This window comes from Platichthys flesus, chromosome 6 (genome assembly GCF_949316205.1).
Source record: "Platichthys flesus chromosome 6, fPlaFle2.1, whole genome shotgun sequence".
In the NCBI taxonomy this organism is placed as follows: Eukaryota; Metazoa; Chordata; class Actinopteri; order Pleuronectiformes; family Pleuronectidae; genus Platichthys; species Platichthys flesus.
The window spans coordinates 11,576,613-11,596,202 of record NC_084950.1 but is presented as its reverse complement, the minus strand read 5'-3'; the positions used below and the strand labels follow the sequence as shown (position 1 = coordinate 11,596,202).

The window sequence follows — 19,590 nt, the reverse complement described above, 5'->3', positions numbered from 1 at the left end:
CAGATGTGATATGTTTATTTTGTAGAGGCAGCCATCTGTGGCCATGTTATTAGATGGACATAATACATTACATTACATGTCATTTGGCTAAGGACTGAGAATCGAACCGCCGACCATCTGGTTAGAGGACGAACATCTTTAGGGCTGTGGTTACCAATATGATATTAAGTGAAATAGTAGTTTCAAATGTCAAACTTATTTACACATCCTGCAATTATTAAACTAAATTAATATTAGTTTGGCATCAAGTTGCCTCACCTTATGTTCAGTCGCTAACTGTTTCTGTCGGATTTATTTTTCTTTATAAAGTTACAGTGAAGATAAACATGGCTGATATGGGAATAAAATTAAAAAAGATAAAAGCAACAAACAAAAAGAGTGTCTGTCAAATTACATTGAGTGAGTAAACTGACCTGTCGAGTAGCTCCCAGTCTTCCCCTCCCCAGCGGTCTGTATATTCCTTGGTGTTCATTCCTCCCACTGCATCCAGATCAGACTTATAGATTCCAAGCAGGCCAAAGCCTTGCACCTCCCAGAAACCTGCAATCCACACATTTACATTAAAAATGTAACATTTACTACATCCACACCTAATCTTTAAAATGCATCATATTTACTTCAAGGTCCAATGTGTACGATTAAGGTGAAAGGGATCTATTGAAAGAAATTTAATATAAAATAATCCTCGTCATTTTTTCACGAGTGTGTTTATCTACATTTAAAAAAAATAGTTCTTTACCCTAGAATGGGACCTTTATATTGAAATAGTTTATATTTACATCAGGTGGGGTCCTCTCTATCGAGGCTGCCCTGTTTCTTGTTCTAGCCCAGACTGGACAAACTGAACACCGTTTGAGTTTTTCTGATAACTGAAGGTTACCACAGGTTCTCTATGTTGTTTGGAAGGGGAGGATGAGGTGAGGGGTATTCAGCTGCAATATGCAACTTCACCACTTGATGTCACTAAATTCTACACACTGCAACTTTACAACAGTTTGAATGGTTGGTACCCTGGTTTCATTTTTACACAGATTTCTCATCTTCCCTTTTGAGTCATATGAAGTGGTAGAGTAGACCTCCTGAACGGCTCAGTGGTAACATAAAGAAACAAGAGTAGCGGAGCAAATGCCCAAACAATTCTTTGAAACGCAGTTTAAATGGTTAATCCAAATCAGTGGCTTTTCTGTCTGATTTAGCTGGATTACAATAAAACTAGAGAGAGAGAGAGACTCCTGCTCCTGCTTAACTGTATTAAAAGACATATAATGATGATAACTTTTAATATCAAATAAATTGGCTTCCTTTTATTAATGTGCATTTTTTTATGTGCATCCCTAAATAGAGTAACGGTCACTTTAAAATGAAACTAGAGATGTGTGTATCTACCTCTGGCCTCCAGTGGTGTAGCCCCACAGTCCAGTCTCAAGACGATGGGAGCAAAAGCCATGTGTCCCTCCACAGAGTGTTTCCTGATGCTGTCGATTATGGAGGTAGGGAATTGGAGGTGGAGGTCACAAAGAAACACTATGCTGTGTTGATCCTGAGGGACGATGAGAGAGTGGTAGAGATTTTATTTTCATTCTATTCAAGTGAATTAATCGTAATTATTTTACTGCTGAGAGTTGTTGCATCACCTACTTTTATAAGGTCGATTCCTGCCTGCAGACCAGCAGAGCGCTGGAAGTTTCCAGTCAGCTTCACATACTGGTACCTGATATATTCCACACACGCTGTTATAGCACATACATCATGTGTAACATACTTGGCCATAGGTTTATATTAGTTTAAAAGGAAAACAAACACACTAATGCACAACCTGTGGAGTGACGATTTCTTTAGAGCCTTCTCCACGTCCATGTCAGTGCTGTCGTAGTCGGTGACAATGAGGTTGAAGTTGGTGTCTCCGGATTCTCTGAACACTTTCTCCATTTCAGTAATCAGCTTGTGCACCCACCGAGCCTGGTTTTTCACTGAGAGACGTAAACGTGCAGATAGACACACAACTTTAAAAATCACAGCTGTCAGTTCACTTTTTGTTAGACGGTACATGTTTGTCAGCGTTTAGCATATCTCAACACCTCAAGATGATGTAGATGTCAAAGTACCTGTCAACTGAAAAAAAAATGTCACCATTGATTTCTGACATTTTAGATAGGTGTCATCGAATTCATGTTGATGAAAACAGAGTGAAACATCATGATTGACAGCTGATACTGAGTTGCACTTGGTTGAGCATGTGTATCGGCAGGACCTTGGTACCCTGGTTCCATCTCCAGATTGCTACTGCAGACGTCATGGGCACACGATGGAAGCGCTTGTATTTGAGATATTATTGCTTCATTTATTGACAGCAGGAGATTATCTTTGTACACTGTGGGGTTTTAAGTTTTGGTGCTTAAACTTTGTTGAAGAAATATTAAGAATTACATCTGGTGAAGACTAAAAGTAGAATCACATACATGTTGTCAATAATTAACGTTTAGGAGCATAAAATCAGTGTGTTAAAACTTTTCTAAATACAAAACCTTTTCTCAAATCATCTGAAAGTAACTCACAACTGAAGCTGTCAAAAAAATGTATAAATGAAATAAAGTAATGTGCCTCAAAATTGTATCGATGTAAGGCTCTGGAGTCTATGTGCAATCTCCACCACTGGAAATGAGCCTGGTCAAAGGGGGATGTACAGTACCTGGAACTATGATGTGGACGGTGGCAAGTGGATTCCAGCTGAAGGCCACTGGGTTACACAGAACCAGCTCAGGTTGGTTACTCGTAGCGTAGACGTATTGTGACAGACGCACCATCTGGCCCTTCATGTCTTTCAGCAGCAGCTCCAGGAGGTAGCGGATTCCATTGGCTGGGTCCACACGCTTCACCACGTTAACCACTTTCACCAACGTGAACTGCCTGCAGGGGCAGAGAGAGACACAGCGACAGGTCTGCAAATTAGTTTCTCATTTACTTTAGATCAGTGAACTGATCCATTAACTGACTGATCGCTGCAGCTCTACACATTTTTTACACCTCTCTGGGCCCCCTTCAGGTAATTACGGATAGAAAAAGCCCAGAAAATCTATTTTACACAATACAGGCCCTTTAAAATAGATATAGTATTAATCAATTTATATAACGTAGCTATGTACAAACAGACAACCTGAAAACGTGATGCTTTTGGTCATTGGCTGTGACCAGTGTGGAGGCAGAACAACTCCCATTGAAATGACACCAATTTTAGTTCTATGACCCAGGTGATGTGCTGGTGCAGACGCAAATACCCTTACCCATTGGGTTCTTTGTTGAGTTTGTCCATGAATTTCTTGACCACTGGCAGAACCTCATCGGAGTTGATAAGTAGACTGCCAGCAATTTTGCAATCCATTTCCATAGCATCTGAATTATGTGCCCGATAGTCCAGGTGGTTGATCTGGAAGGTCTGACTCCAGTGCTGGTTGACATTATTCTTTACCTGCAGGAGCTTAAGTGATCTTTTTACAATCCTCTGCTCCTCACCCACAATTTGGGTCTTCTGAGGATGAGGCTTTGTGTCGTCTTCATGCACGGGTAAGGACTGAAGTACCTGCCGGAATTTCTCAGCAAAGCTCTCATATTGTGTTTCATAGAAGTCTGCCGATTTCTCCTCCATCAGGTTCTGATCTATCACTTACCAGAGGAAAAAACAGAAAATTAGACTGAATTGGTCTGACAACAAAAGTAACTATTTTCTAAATAAGAAAAAGTGAGAAAATACTTCTGTCTTGTTCCTGCAGGTCTGGACTGTCTAGTTTCATGTTTTCGGAGCTGAAGATAAGGAGACAAGATTATGCAACAAATGAGAATTTGAAGTTACATTGTGTTTTCAGATGACACACTTAAAAAACATGAAGGACATGAAGCAAAGTCAAAGTTTACATCAAATACATTTTTCTCAAAGATGTTTTCTATCGTTTGAGCTAGATCTAGTCAGACTGATGTTTATAATGTGTATAACTATAACATATAAATGTCATGAAAAGTCATGATTAGTGAGTGACTCGCGATGATTGGTCCAGCATGTGTATCGATGGGATCTTTCTACCATGGCATCCTTTGATCGTTACTGATTCTGTATCCAAATGTCCAAGATGGCAATGTTTATATCCAGGATATTTTGGCTTCATTTCTGGATAGTGAGAGGAAGTGGAGACGCATCGTCCATCTTTATACAAAATCTATTGCTTAAAGCATATGTTTTTCTTGATATTACATTCTACATTTTACAGATATCCTATGAAGTCTGTGTTGATTTTGTCCAAACAGATGCACTTTTGAAATCTGATGCCTTTATTTTGAAATGTCATCAACAGTAGGAGAAACAACAGACTTTATTTTCAAAGGTAGTGCCGTTAAACAAATAAATGTTTGATGAAATGGAATGTGTTCCATGCAAACAAATGATAAATCATGCATTTTGTTGGTTTAGAACCTTGCTGAAAAAATCACAAGGTTTATAGATATTTTGTTTCTTTTTGTGGTTAATAATAAGTACAACTGTGCGTGTGTAAGCCAACCAGATCACTGTGCGTGAGCTGTACCATAATGCCAGCATGTTAACTTGCAATTAGCCATCGCTTTGTTTCATTTTACAATGTGTATGCTCTTACTGAGAAAGTGTATACTTTACACTAATAACTTGTCATCATGATTGTCATAATATGATGTGGTTTATAAAGCGACAAATAATTTAATTTAAGTTAAATTTGCTTACATGCAGCCCTATATTAAGAGTTCATCATTTTGTTAAGATGTCATGTTTTTTAAAATAGTAGTGTCATAGTTAAGTCAAAATTAATCAGATTAATCGCAAATTTGTATCTACTCTATATGTCCCTTCATTTATTTTTTTCGTTAATTTTTTTTGTTTTAATGCTCTTATCAACATGGAAAAGTGGATTGGCTTGCATTATGCAAATGTTTTATTTTATTGAAAAACAACATTGCCAAACAGGGTGGTGCAAAATAAAATTATAAAGTGCACATTTCAGGTAAACAAGGACTCTTTTCAAGTTTGCTGTGACCATAGCAGTCAGGCCTCTTATTTCAGAAAAAATTAACCGTAACAGTTAGGTTATCAATAAAAGGTAAGCCTACTACTTCTTTGCTTTCAGCCAGCTACTCAAACAGACAAGCAACAAAATAACAAACAAACAAAATACACAGGCAAGTGTCGGCCTACTTTGAGATAAATTAAACACAGAACTTTTTAGGGCTATTTGACTCCTCCCCATATTTGTGGAAAATGTATGAAATAAGAAGGACCCTATTTTGAAATAAATAAAAGCATATAGCTGCAGCCTAATAGCTTAAAAATATATATTTTAGTTGGCGAAATATTAAAACAAAAAGCGAGAGCAGGTCAGACTGGAGGCGAACACAGATACTGAAGCTCGATAGAAACCAACTGCAGCTTCTGCTCTGATCAAGAAGCTGAAACCAGAGAAACTCTGTGTTTTCTTTGTTTCCATAGTTAAGAAACAGTCAGTCACTGAGCGGCTGCTTCACGTGAACAAGCTCTGATCTCACTGTGTCTCTCTGAGCGAGTAAGCGGGGCGGGGGGCGGAGCCCCTGGCCCAGTGCGCTACCTGGGAGCACACACACACACACAGACAAATTGGATGTGTGGCGTGAGTGCGTGTGAAAACATGCAAAAGCGTGTGTCACACGGGGAAAGCGGCAGCTCTGCGTTAACCTCGCAAAAAAAATTGACATTGATAAAATGGGGTTGCGATAACGTTGTTAATAGCGCGTTTAACTGACAGCACTAATAAATAGTAATTCATATTAAAGACAAGCTTTATAAAGGATGATTTAAAAGACTGTAGTTGAAAATTATCACACCTTTAGCGGGTAACCTGTTCACAACATGTTTGGAGTTGTCAATCAATTGTTGTGAGCCATCAGTAAAAGAAAGTCAGACCCTCATTCAGCCAGGGATGCTACAACAAATGGATCTGTCATCTTATTGTCACGTTTATCCCCGGAGTTCTCACTTTTCCAAGATGTGGGCGTGGTAGAAGCAGGTGTTCTCGGACTCCATTTGTGTGAGTCGGGTATGATCATTAGGGTAGATGAAGGACGATTTGACCTGGTGAGATGAAATGAAATGACGTGCTGTTAAAGACCAGAGAGCTTATTGAGAGGAGAAGAACATGAGGTCTTGTTTGATGAAGCTTATGAAGACACGTTCTCAAAGAGCACAACACGGGTTCATATTTACATTCTCAAACAGCCTACCATGACCTTTGACCACTGTAATTTGATCTGTTAACTTTATAGTAATAGTTCACCCAAAAAATGATAACTCACTCATTATCCACTCACCCCTCTGCCGTTAGAGGGGTGGGTGAAGTGTTTGAGCTCATAAAACACTGCAGGAGTTTCAGGGGTAAACAGTGTATTAGCCACTGGTCCACCAGAAGTGGCTAAGCTAACGGAGGTTAGCACTAGCAAGATAGCTCACTACCAGTGGAGGTTAGCATTAGCAAGATAGCTCACTAATATTTTTAGTTGTACTGGATTCGGCTGCTACCCTGTTCACCCCTGCAACTCAAACACGTCACTCCCTATCAGCATAGGGGTGAGTAGATAATGAGTGAATTACAAATTTGAAAGGTTTCTGAGATGACGCGTTCACAAGGCTACAAATAGGTTTTATGAGGTCACACCTTTGACCGCCAAAATCGAATTGTGAATCTGATACATTTTAAGAAGTTCCCTCACGGTCTTCTACGTATTCACAAGAATGAGACGGACGTAAAACCTGAAATCATGACGCCTCCAGCCACTGGATCTCACCAGTGCGGAAGCAAAAAATAATTGTGTCCACAGTGCTACCCTGTAACTTTTGTAGAGAACATGGTTGTCCACTTTCAAAACTGTATTCTGAAGAACAGTATGAGCAGGTTGTCAATCCATCAGAAACACAAACACATAAAAATACATACATAATTTAGTCCTTGATAGAGGGCCAGATGAGAACCTTTGTATGCGTAGCTGGGTTTGTACTCGCAGTCAGGCAAAACATCTTGTAGGAACTTGCTGTTTATCAAAGGCACTTCAAACCAACACAACAGAAATTAGGGCAGAGATTACTTTGTGCTTCAATTGTAGGAAATCACTTTCATCCTGACATGAAACAGAACGAGACACAGAAATGTCTCTCACCATGGAGGAGAACGTCTCGTGGGTCTTCCCTCAGCATGTCGACTGTAGAGCTGCTCTGTTTCGTGTTGGAGTGGCTTGCAGCCGTCTGAGGTATGTGTTCAACATCACCAGCTACCATAGCAGACTCATCTGTGGGATGAAGCCACAGGACAATAAAATCAGAGAAGTGCTCCACATTCAAATGTGCCACAAAACCACTGACTTGATACACAGTGTGAGCATAAAGCTCACACTGTGTATCAGCAGAAATGATAAAGAAGTAGTTGTGGTTGAGACGCGATGTGGTGCAAATTCACTCTGAGGTGTCTCTGCCATTTCAGTGTCAGAAGGAATGATGTCTGGGCTGATGCATGTCTTTACCAACATAGAGAGAGATGTGCTTGGAGTCAATAGCAGTGAATCTGGAGCCTTCACCCTGGAGCTGCCACTGCGTGAAAACAGACACAAAGAACTACATGTCTCTTCTCTGTTTAAAAGCTCAGGTTACACATAATGTTAAAGCTGCAAATGACATGAGAAAACAGAGAAGTGACATTTGGATTTAAATTCTAAAAGAGCTGTGACAAGCTACTTACCGCCACCTCCACATGGTCCGTCCCTTCATGGTCCTGCTTGTGGAGGAGTTCAAAAAAGTACTTCCTCTCTGCAGAAAGCCTGTCAGACAGTTCAGACAGTTTTTGTTCTTTCCCTTTATTTGTTTTAGGGTGTAACAACAGTATAGAGGGAAAAACTAAGTAAATGACTACTTCTCATTTATTTTATCCTTGAGCATTTTAAAATACACAAATTGAATAAACTGTACCACAATTTGTAAATCCACATTTACACTTCAGACAATGCCACCAGGCGTGTACAGTACATAAAGCCAATGTTGATGTTCATTGCTGATTGTAAAAGCCAACAAAGACACAGTTTGTAATTCACACCCACACCACAAACAGTCGTCTTAATTCTCTCCAACAACTACATAGAGTTTTTACTATATCAGCATTTCTGGGTTGGATTCCCAGAGGGACATATGCATGTTTACATAGAACTAGATGGTAACATTGCACTCCTGCAAGTGAAGTAGTTCCATAGATACGTGGCAGAGGGCAGTACGGTCCCTAATTCTCTGTCCCTGACTGAGCCTGGATATCATTTCAATACTTCTGTCCCAACACAATATTTTGCTTCTTTTTAACCTTGTTTGTTACAAGAAATCCACCTGTGTTTACATATGCTTTTCTCACTGGTTTGACTATGTTTGAATGAGATATTTAGTGGAAATTGTGTAATAATATGTAAGTACATTTATTTCCCCACATAGACACACATTAAACTCACCTCACTGGTCTGGATATCTGACTAACATATTTCTCAAACTCGCCAGGGGCGGTCCACTCTGTGCCAGTCTAATAAAAGGAAGCAATCAATTGTAAATCAATTATTAAGAATATTAATATTAATATGCTAATATTAACACACGTTTACATGGACACACATTTTCATAGCATCCTAATTAAGACAATAAACTAAGTAAAACACTGCCATGTAAACAGCAGCTTCCATTCATCTTGAATCTGGTCAAACTTGGAATAGGCACAGATCAAAATAAGGAATGTGGATATTCTGTCCTTAGTCACATTATGTAGACATGTGTATGTGTTCAAATCAATATCAAGCAGTTACCAACTGCTTGATGACAAACAACCTGCGGTCGAGTGGGAACTATAGTACAATGTAACGATGATTGAAAATGTACTGAATATTAATGATGAATATTCTATGAGCAACTCATGAGTTAAAAGTAATTCAGAATAAGATCAATAATCAGAAGTATAATGTCCATGTAAATGTCAGTGACAGAAATTTGGAAATGTTCCTCTGCTGCTTAAGAAGATGACTGAGATGAATACCTTTCCAACCCATCCCAGTAACTGCAAATTGAGGGGGGATTCGTCTGGGCTTAGCCACAACTCAGAGTTGTCCTGAGAGCTCAAAGCAAAAACAAACTCTCCTGAGAGAAAAAGGAAACAAGGGGTTATAAGGATTCAGACAGAGATATCTAGGAAATGTATAAGCATGGTAACAAGAAGGGACTGGTGAGGTACCGTCAGTATATGGATGCAGATAGCCAAATATCCTGAGTCCATAGTTAGTCCACTTAGGAGTGACGGCAAGCTTCAGTACTGTACTTCTGGACTGAAAGAGTGAGGAAACACAAAGAATCAGCCACCATGTTTACTCAAAGGGGGACAACCTCTTCAGTCCAGGGACCTGAGGATCTAACATGAGGATGTAGAATGTACCTCTGTCTAAAAACACCTCACTGTGACACTGAAGAAGAAAAGAGAATCACTTAGGTCAAGATTAATCCTCTGGTGATCATGAATGAATGACATTTCATAGTGATCCATCTGATTATTGCTGAAATATTTCAGCGTAATCCTGCTGAAGAACAAACAAACCAATGGACAAGGGCACAGCCACACCCTCCCTGGCTGAGGTAACGATTCACTGCACAGAATTAATGCAGTGTGGGGTCCTAAGGTCAGGTTCTGACTCACGTGAGGATACAGCGGGTAGTGCGGGTTCTTGCGGAGCTCAGCTATAGATTTGCCGCACCAGTCCGCAAACGCGTGCAGATTGGCCCGTCCCTTATACTGCAGGAAGAGAGGAGAGAGAGGAAGTTGTGAACACACTGGGATTTTTTCTGCAATATTTCTGCGGTGGATCAGTTAACCATCTGGCCTCAGTGTTTAAAATCTAAAATCATAAGCTGTACACTCCCTTAGATAACACCTGGTGATAAAGTGACAGAAGTGCGGGTGCTAACTGTCAAGCAGGTCCTGTAAGGACTGTTAGGATCTGCTGGACAGTTTAAACCAGCACTCTGTCCTTACCCTTACCCTTACCAGCACTTCTGGCCTTACCCCTACCCTCACCAGCACTTCTGTCCTTACCCTTACCCTGAAAGCTGATTATCTGGTCATGAAGTTGTTATGGTGTGATTATTCGATTTTTGTTTCTACTTCCTCAACAGTGTAATGGAGGTTTCTGATATCTGTGTAGCTCATTTAATTCAAAAGACAAATTCAGTGAACAGTCTCTCTCCTAGAAGAGAAATAACCTTTTTTGAATCATCATAACTACACGGTTCAACACAACAACAAGATTAAAGTCTCTACTTTTATCTATTTACGAGACGACCTTTGTGTTACGTCCAGTCCTGATTATTCAGGTTAAGTTGTTTTTTTTCCGTTTATTCCTCCCTGATTGTTTGCACCTGTTCCTCATCACCTAGTGTATTTAGTCTGTGTGTTCCTGTGTCGCTTTGCCAGTTCGTCTTTGTTTCCCCAGTGTCTCAAGAGTTCCAGTGTTTTCCATGTTTAGTAAGCTTCCCGTGATTCTGACCCCGGCCTTTGTAATCGACTCAACTTTTGCCTCTTCCCTGTCTGTACCTCTGCCTGCTCTACTCTTGTCAACCCCTGTACCGAACCTGGACTGGATCTTCACCGACCCCTGGTAATGCCTGACACTCATCGGAATCGTATGCCTGGTATTGGACTGCCTTACCTGTGTACTGAACCTGGAATGGATCTCCTTCGTCTTCTGCTACTGCCCGACACTATTTGGAATTGTGTTTATATTGGACTGCCTCTCCTTGTATCACAATCTTCCACTAAAAGTGATTCATTATCATCTCTGTCTCCGAGACGAACATTTGAATCTAACACATCCCAGTACTTTACACTTTGCATCATAGCCTGGAGATAAAAGCAAACTTACCTGAGAGTCTATGCCTCTGTCTGACTGTCCCTGTCTCTCTGTTCTCAGCTCCTTTCTTTGAGTTTTCTTTGTCTTTAACACTTTTTCTTATCAATTTGGACCGATCTAATACAAATAATTTGCCTTCTTAGACTTAGTTTTCCTGAAAAAGCAGATCTCCAATATTTTGCTGTCACTGTGTAAAAGTCCAAAACAATATGAAGTCTTCCAGGCACTGAGCATATAACAGTGTTTATTGTAATAGTCTTTTTTCAATGAATTAATACTTGAATTATTTCCAAAATTATGATGAACTTACATATTTTGGTAACTTAATCTTAAATAATATTGGAATATTAAAACACCTACAACAGATGACGAAGCCTTCAATTTCAATGTAACCAGGCCTTCTGTGTCATATACACATCTGACTTTTGTAACTAAATCTGATGAGACTTCACTGGGACGGGTCTTCTACTAACCAGAGGGTCAGCGGTTTGATACCAGTCTCCGCTGTTCCACATGCAAAATTGTTATTGGCAAGATACTGAACCCCAAATTGCGGCTGTGCCGGCAATGTGAGAGTGATGTTTGAGACAGAAAGTTCTGCAGATAAAAGCATTGTCTGAATGTTTGTATACATGCTTGAATAGCAAAACCGTTATGAGGGGTCATCACAACAACAAGATGATTATTAGATTATAAGAAGTATTGGATAATTTTTCATTGTGATATAGAGCAACAGCCATGTATAAATGTCAAGGTTTACCAGGATGTATGGGACCCATGAACATAAAGGAAAGTGCACTGGAGGTTAGTGTGACTTCAAAGGAGATGAGTATTTAAGAACATGAAGGCTGCACACACACGCATGCACACACACTTTTGTTTTCCAGGGTTGTGGAGTATCGCTGGTCTTCCATGCAGCTGAGTCCTCCAAGTTGTTTGGTTGGTCCTGCAAAACCCACACATTTAATTAACTTTGCCTTAGCTCCTCTGCACAAACACACAATCTTACGTCACCATATTTTCCAATACTGCTTCTTTATCCTTACCAAGTTGTCAGAATTGTATTTCCTCCAGATGTTGCTGACATTGTAAGCTTTCAGGCCTGAGGAAGTGAGTGAAAACAATCAGAGCAATACAGCTGGGACAGTCAAATATGCAACGACTGTACACAGATGGGCAATGCTGTCACAAGATATTGATCCTACAATTCTATTGGTCTGAGAGAGATTAACCATACTGATGTAAGAGAATAAAAACTTTAACGGCTGATATATATATAATATTTTTACTTTGCAATGACCCCTAAGATGTTGTTAGGGGTCCCTTATGACAAGGAAATGTAATTGAGGCTTTATTTGTAAATTAATAAATATATATATAAGCAAAATTTGCTAAATTTATACCGATCGAGTGTGCACATTGATCATATTAAACAAAAATAAAAAGGAGACAAATATCTTCTGAAAAGAGGAGCGATACACTCAGAAGTTTTCGAGGGTTATGACATCTTGAAAAAACGATGATTGCGCAAAAGGGCTGATGCCTCTGTCGATGTGCTGTACACAAAAACACTTAGTAGCTGGATTTATACGTTATGTCCTGCCTCCTGCATGCTTTAGGCACCACCCCTCGCCTAAACCTTCAAGACAATTTCTTGTTGTTGTGAACACATCTGATCCAGACAACCCACTTTTCCGCACATTTTTCAGAGGTAATTTTTGAAAACGCCATTGAGTGACATTCCCATGTTAGCAAAGCATCTCTGCCACTATCTGCTCTACAAAAAATCTCTGTCTCAAATTATAAGGTTTTATATATTTTAAAAGATTTTTTTTAAGCGCATGGGCAACGGGGGTCAGTTTACAGCGCTTGTGATCGCAGAAACTGTCATTATCACTTGGCCTTGGCCTTGAGCCATAATACTCAGTAATTTGTCAGCCCAAGTGCCTCTATTGTGGAGGTTGAGAAAATACAGAGTGGAGAACTTTTGTTCCCATCGTTCCTCATCCGTACGCTTCTCCTGGTGCCTCTTCTTTACAATATCTCCCACAACAATGATGATTCATTTATTAAGATAATGTAGTTTTTTTTCATTTCCAATTTTCAAAATGAAATTGGGGAGGTTTTTGGTTTTTGAACACTAATCCAGGTTTGGCAAATGTACTCTCATGAAGCAGCTAAAGTAAAATTCTTACTACACAATGTGGTTTAAGATTATCAGACACTGGACACCGATATTCCAATTTTAACAGGATTAAGAAAACCATATATGTATAAGGTACTGCCATTTAAACAGCATTTTTTGATAATTCGATAATCAAATGAAAAAACTTTGGTTGATTAGACAATTTTGATTTTTTTTAATTCCAAAATCCCCCCCCCCCAAATTGAAATGTCTTTAAATACACATTAACATTGTAAGCTTGTAACCATGCAGTACGCAGGGCGGTGGTGACCTGGTATGACCAGAACAACCTGGAGCTCAACGCGCTGAAAACAGTGGAGATGGTTGTGGACTTCAGAAAGAACCCAGCCCCACACACCCCCATCACCCTGAGAGACGCCCAAGTTGTCACTGCGGAGTCCTTCCGCTTCCTGGGCACCATCATCTCCCAGGACCACAAATGGGAGCTGTACATCAGCTCCATCACCAAAAGAGGGCAACAGAGGATGTTCTTCCTGGGGCAGCTGAAGATATTCAACCTGCCAAAGTCAATGATGGTGCACTTTTACACCTGCATCATCGAGTCCATCCTCACCTCCTCCATCACCATCTGGTTCGCTGCTGCCACCGCAAACGACAAAAGGAGGCTGCAGCGTATCATCCGTTCTGCTGAGAAGGTAATCGGCTGCAATCTGTCATCTCTACAGGACCTGTTTGCCTCGAGGTCCCTGAGGCGTGCAGGCAAGATTGTGGCTAATCATTCCCACCCGGTTCACAAACTCTTTGAGGTTCTTCCCTCGGGCAGGAGGCTGCGGTCCATCAGGACAAAAACCGCCCGCCACAAGACCAGCTTCTTCCCGGCTGCCGTTGGCCTCATCAACAAGGCCCGGGACCCCCACCTGATTCAGACTTTTATTCCACCCCCACACCTCAAGGATGTGTTAAATTTATAAATTAACACATTATCTCATATTATATTATACTGTATTACATTGCAATCGGCACTGTTTACTGTTTTGCATTTTGCCTTTCACTTTTTACTTTTTATATCTTTTATCTTTCATATATTTTTATTCAGAAATGTTTATGCCAAAATAAATGATACTTTGTATAAATATTGGAAAAAAGTGAGTAAATAAGAAGTAAACAGTGAGTAAATATATACTGGTTTTCTATTTTTTATTGCATTTCCTATGTATGTTGTATTTATTGCGTTTTATGTTTCTATGTTCATTGTATGCACCAATAACCAGAGCAAATTCCTTGTAGGTGTAAACCTACTTGGCAATAAAATACTTCTGATTCTGATTCTGATTCTGATCAGAGGTTGAGGATTGGTGCGCAAGAAGAGTGTAGTAAATCCTGGAAATGGTACCTTTCCGGTAGGGGTTAATTTTGAGGATGGTGTCTATAAGCGTGGGAGACGGTATGGTGGGGAATTTGGGAAAGAAGATACCTACAAAATCTCTTATCTGCAAATACCTGAAAAAGTGAGTTAAAGGTAAGTAAAATGCCTGTGCTAACTGACCAAAAGAAGCAATTTACCATCAAGGTAAAAATGGTTAAAGTATAACATAACTTTGTCTCTCCAAATTAGGAAAGCATGATCCATAATGGCTGGAGTGAACAGGGTATTAGAGTAAATGGGAGCCAATCCTGGTATAGATTGCAAAGTAAAATGTTGTTTAAATTGTGTCCAGATCTTAAGACAGTTTGTCACAACAACGGTCTGAATGCACATATGCTGAACTAGTTGTGGGGAAGCACAGGAGAGACATCAGAGATGATGAACTACATTAGGCCACCTCAACCTGTAGCCAGAGTGGGGGTTGGTCATTAGTGCAACAGCAGTGTAACATGGCTCTAATGTTTGTTGCCCAGTAATAGAGTAAGAAGCTGGGAAGGGCTAAACCACCCAGCTCCTTAGGTTTTTGTAAAGTATCTTTTTTAATTCTAGGGTGTTTCTTATTCCATAAAAATTGGGAAATTTTGTGGTCAAGTGAGTGAAAGAAACGTTTAGTAAGGAAAATGGGTAAACATTCGAAGAGATATACAAATTTCGGGAGCACGTTCATTTTAACACAGTTTATCCGCCCTGCAAGAGAGAGAGGCAAAAGAGACCAACGCTGAAGATCCTGAGTCAGCCTTGCCAGTAGAGGGGAGAAGTTAAATTGATATAGACGTTTTAACAAAGAGAGCAGGTAGGACAATTCTACACGGTCAAATGACTTCTCAGCATCCATTGAGATAACCACCTCAGGGGTGTCGGAGAGTGTCAGTGCATAAACAATAACAAATAAACGTCTAACATTATGAAAAGAATGTCGATCTTTAACAAACCCTGTCTGGTCCGTACCTACAATAGTTGGTAGCACAGTTTCCAAACGCCTAGCCAGAATTTTGGCCAAGAGTTTGACATCTGCACACAGTAGGAAATGGGGCGGTATTTACCACAAGAAAGTGGGTCTTTGTCCTTTTTTAAAAGGAGAGATATAGTGGCCTGTCTTAACGTAGGGGGGAGAATGCCATTTTGCATAGATTCATTGAACATGTTAAGTAAAATTGGACCTAATCGATCTGAGAATCTTTTATAAAATTCAGCCGGGAGACCATCTGGGCCCGAGCATTTACCACTCTGCATCAGAATTAAAACACTACTGAGTTCACCAATCGAAAAGGGTTAATCCAGCCTAGATGATGTTGCACTGTCAATGGAGGGAATCTCTAAAGAGTTAAAAAAAAAACGTCATTTTGTTTCTCATCCGCCACGGATTCAGAGGTGTATAATTTGGTATAGAAGTCTCTGAAATGGTTATTAATCACCAGTGGGACAATAGTTGTCCCATCGGTAGAACTGATCTGGGTTATATGTTGAGATGAAGATGCTTGTCGGAGTTGGTGTGCAAGCAGTTTACTAGGTTTATCTCCAAACTCATAATATTTATGACGTGATTTCAACAGTGACTCTGCAGCCTCGTTGGAAGCCAGGAGATCAAATTCAGCTTTTTTCATGAGTAATTATTTTGAAAGATCTGCATTGGGTGAGTCCACATATTTAGAATGAAGTTCTGATATATCTCTAGCAAGGCTAGCACTTTTCTCTGAGGTGATTTGTCTGATAATCTGAGTAAGATATTATCTTTCCTCTCAGGTAAGCTTTGCATGCCTCCTAGATGGCTGCTGCCGATGAATCTGGGTTAACATTGGTAGAGATATAAAGATAAATGCGGTTCTTAATAGTCAAAACAAAGTTTGGGTCAGAAAGCAATATAGGATTAAAGTGCCATGGAGAGCGTTTCATAGATGTACCAGGAAGAGAGATGTCAACAACCACTGTTGCATGGTCAGATATCACAATAGGATTGTCGGAGCATGAACTAACAGATGGTAGGAGTTTGCTATCAATGAGAAAGTAATCAATACGGGAGAATGTGCCATGGACGGGAGAAAAGAAGGAAAAACTGTAAAGTACTAGGATTGAGAAAGCGCCAGGCATCTGCGACTGCATATTGCTCCATAAACATCTGAATTACTTTGGATAATTTAGATAGACCAGAGGTCTTTTTGGATGATCGATCTAGTGAAGGGTCAAGACAGCTATTGAAATCACCAGCAAGAATAAGTTGGTGGGAGTTCAAGTCAGAGAGACAGAAAAAAAAGTTTTTGAAAAAGTTATCATTATCCCAGTTTGGACCATACACATTTGCCAAAATCAGGTTAAGACCTCCTATTTTTCCTGTGATGATGACATAGCGCCCATTTATGTCAGACACCACATTGGTCACGGAAAATGGCACTGATTTGTGAATAAGAATTGCAACCCCCATGGCTTTACTTGAAAAAGAGGAGTGAAAGATTTGGCCCACCCACCCCCTCCGAAGTTTAAGGATATCTGAAGGCAGAAGGTGAGTTTCTTGTAAAAAGGCTATTTTTTTGTTTAAATGTGTAAGGTGGTTAAACACTTTTTTACGTTTGACAGGGGAGTTCATACCCTTAACATTCCAACTAATAAAATCTTAAAGGGCCACACGGTGTACGCAGGGTATTTGTGTTCGCCATCATGTGAAGGGTATTTATGGGGGGTTTGTGCGAATAGCAATGATTGATTCGTCTGCCAGAAACAACGCCTGTTCCCATTCCAGCACCAGAGATAAAAGGTTAAGCACTTGGCTAGGTTGGACACATAAAGTTTTAAGAGCAGCATGCGCGCAGGATAAGAAAGAATACACATAAAACACATAGAAAATAAATGAGATTAAATCAACCTGAAACCCCACCCCAACCCACCCTCCCCATAACTCCAGCTACTGCATTGACATGGAGCAACTAGGAGCACTCTGATTCTTTGATCAGCACACTTTCCACACTTCCTAACGTCAACGCGCTGCTCCCACAATAATGGAGGTATATTGGAAGGAAAAAAAAAAAAATGCAATGTAACAAAAAACAAAAAACAAAAAAACCAGACAGCTGTAACAGGCATAAACAGGCTTATATTTAGGAATTGCACGCCAGTCAAGCACAAACACTGTCAGAGACTCCAAACAGCGAACCCCGCATAAAGTAGGAAGGAAAGGGCACTAACGCTCAGTGAATGCAAAGTTCAGTCACTTACGCTTTTTTTTCCACCTGCAAACCACGGCCAAATTTGGTAGCTTCTGCGACAGTCGGGAGCCATGCTCTCTCTCCATTAGGCAGAGTAACACGTAGCTTGGCAGGATAGAGAAGAGACGGCTTGTAGCCCCGCTGGTAGAGCTCAGCCATGCAGGTTTTGAACTCTGCACGCTGTTTCTACAGGTCCGGGCTGTAGTCATCATATTGGCGAATCTTGTGGCCATTATAGAGCAGGTTGCCTCGCTATTATAACCAGGTCTTTGATTTGGAAATGGTGGAAATGATGACAGGACGTGGCCACTCATCTGGAGCAGGTTTTGGAGCAAGGCTTCTATGCGCTCGGTCCAGCTCAGGGAGAGAGCCAAGCACCTTTACGCCAAAGTCATCCAGGAGCATTTGGGAATAGAAAGTGGACGGACGGCTGCCTTCTACGTTCTCAGGTAGGCCGATTATCCTTATATTCTGACGTCTGCTACGACCCTCTAGGTCAGCCACCTTGGTCCTAAGAATCTCATTGTCACGTTGCATAGCAGAGCACACTGTCTCCAGTTGTTGAATGCGGTGGTCAGTGTCGGTGGCGTTGTCTTCCAAAGATGATATTTGTTGCCCATGGTCAGTGACCTTTGTGTGCAGGGTGTCTAATGTTGAAGTCATCGAGTCGAATTAAGTTTTGAAGTCGGCAGCAAGCACAAGCCTGTGTTCCTCCAGTAGGGAGCTAATCTCCGCCATGCTGATGCCAGCGCTAGCAGCCGTAGAACACAGTGCAGGATCACTTGTATCCACTTTACACTTAGGTTTGGGCATTGTGAAATTGCCTGTATAGTCAACACTATTTTTTAGCACAGAATATTCTGAGAACAGACTAGCCTCAAAAGGTAGCTTGAAATGTTTCGATACCCTGCACGCTGCATTCCGAAAAGTGTGAGTTATTTCCTTGTATAATTTCGTTGTATAATATCGCTGGGGGTGACCAGACTCTCGACCATTGTTATTCGCAAATAAGGAACAGCTACAAACCCCTCCCCAACCCTGCTTTTTGGAATTCGGATCACACTTCCATTACGCTTATCCCAACCAACAGGCAACGCCTAAAGCAGGAAAAACCGGTTTTTCGAGCCGTTCAACGCTGGAGGGCTGAATTCCATTTGCATTTGAAACAGGTTGGCAGATGTTCTGTGTTGCAGCTGATGGGGACATTAACGAATACACAGACAATGTCTCTTCATATATCTCTAAATGCATCGATGATGTATGTTATTTTCTATTTTGTAAAGCCGTCTACTCCGTAGATGTTGCCTGCCAGGTCACAAGAATTTCACTGCTCCGATGACGCTGTCATTGTGGTATGTGACAATAAACTTTGATTTGATTTTGATCTGATTTGCATGTGATTGGGTCTGGAGCCTTTAACTTCTCTCTTTTTAATCTGTTATTTATATCACGTACAGGCACATGATCCTGTGCTCTTGGTTCAGTCTTTTTAAATAATTTGTCCGACTTGAATAAATTGTCTATTTCTGGAATCATCAGTTTATTCTGGATATATGTGGTGAACCCGATTGGCATTCATCTGTCACTCTAAACATTTGACCACTACACATAGATAGGTAAAAATCATCATTAGTAACAAAAACTTACTTGCGTTATCGTTCCATGCCTGAGTTCCGATCATCTCAAGGTAGACTGCCAAAGTTCCGAGCAGCAAGATCGTGCCGAACATGAAACAAATGTTTCTGCGCCGCAGCCTCGTCAGGGGGGATTCTATCGTCATCTTCTGGACTCTGAGCTGATACTAAACCTTTTAACACAGCCTGGGTTTCCAGATATATGTCCGTTTTCAATTTGATTGTGTG

At 40.5% G+C, this 19,590-nt stretch overlaps 1 protein-coding gene across 3 annotated transcripts in view; it reads right to left on the bottom strand.

Moving 5' to 3' along the window:
- The window catches only part of LOC133954823 (beta-1,4-N-acetylgalactosaminyltransferase 3-like), a 20,431-nt gene extending 841 nt beyond the window's left edge, over positions 1-19,590 (bottom strand). The window contains exons 1-19 of one of the 3 annotated variants that reach the window (XM_062389319.1): positions 19,376-19,589; positions 12,006-12,061; positions 11,834-11,905; positions 9,750-9,845; positions 9,294-9,384; positions 9,099-9,199; positions 8,527-8,594; positions 7,776-7,854; positions 7,561-7,627; positions 7,201-7,329; positions 6,981-7,090; positions 6,027-6,121; positions 3,749-3,798; positions 3,282-3,654; positions 2,690-2,907; positions 1,817-1,970; positions 1,639-1,711; positions 1,387-1,540; positions 414-540 (exon numbers count right to left, since the gene is read on the bottom strand). In XM_062389319.1, coding sequence (XP_062245303.1) covers positions 414-540; positions 1,387-1,540; positions 1,639-1,711; positions 1,817-1,970; positions 2,690-2,907; positions 3,282-3,654; positions 3,749-3,798; positions 6,027-6,121; positions 6,981-7,090; positions 7,201-7,329; positions 7,561-7,627; positions 7,776-7,854; positions 8,527-8,594; positions 9,099-9,199; positions 9,294-9,384; positions 9,750-9,845; positions 11,834-11,905; positions 12,006-12,061; positions 19,376-19,508 — 2,246 coding nt within the window. In that variant the 5' untranslated portion in view covers positions 19,509-19,589. Of the gene's footprint in view, positions 1-413; positions 541-1,386; positions 1,541-1,638; positions 1,731-1,816; positions 1,971-2,689; positions 2,908-3,281; positions 3,661-3,748; positions 3,799-6,026; positions 6,122-6,980; positions 7,091-7,200; positions 7,330-7,560; positions 7,628-7,775; positions 7,855-8,526; positions 8,595-9,098; positions 9,200-9,293; positions 9,385-9,749; positions 9,846-11,833; positions 11,906-12,005; positions 12,062-19,375 lie in introns of those variants that run through there. The other 2 variants (XM_062389318.1, XR_009920831.1) reach the window with 2 other exon arrangements.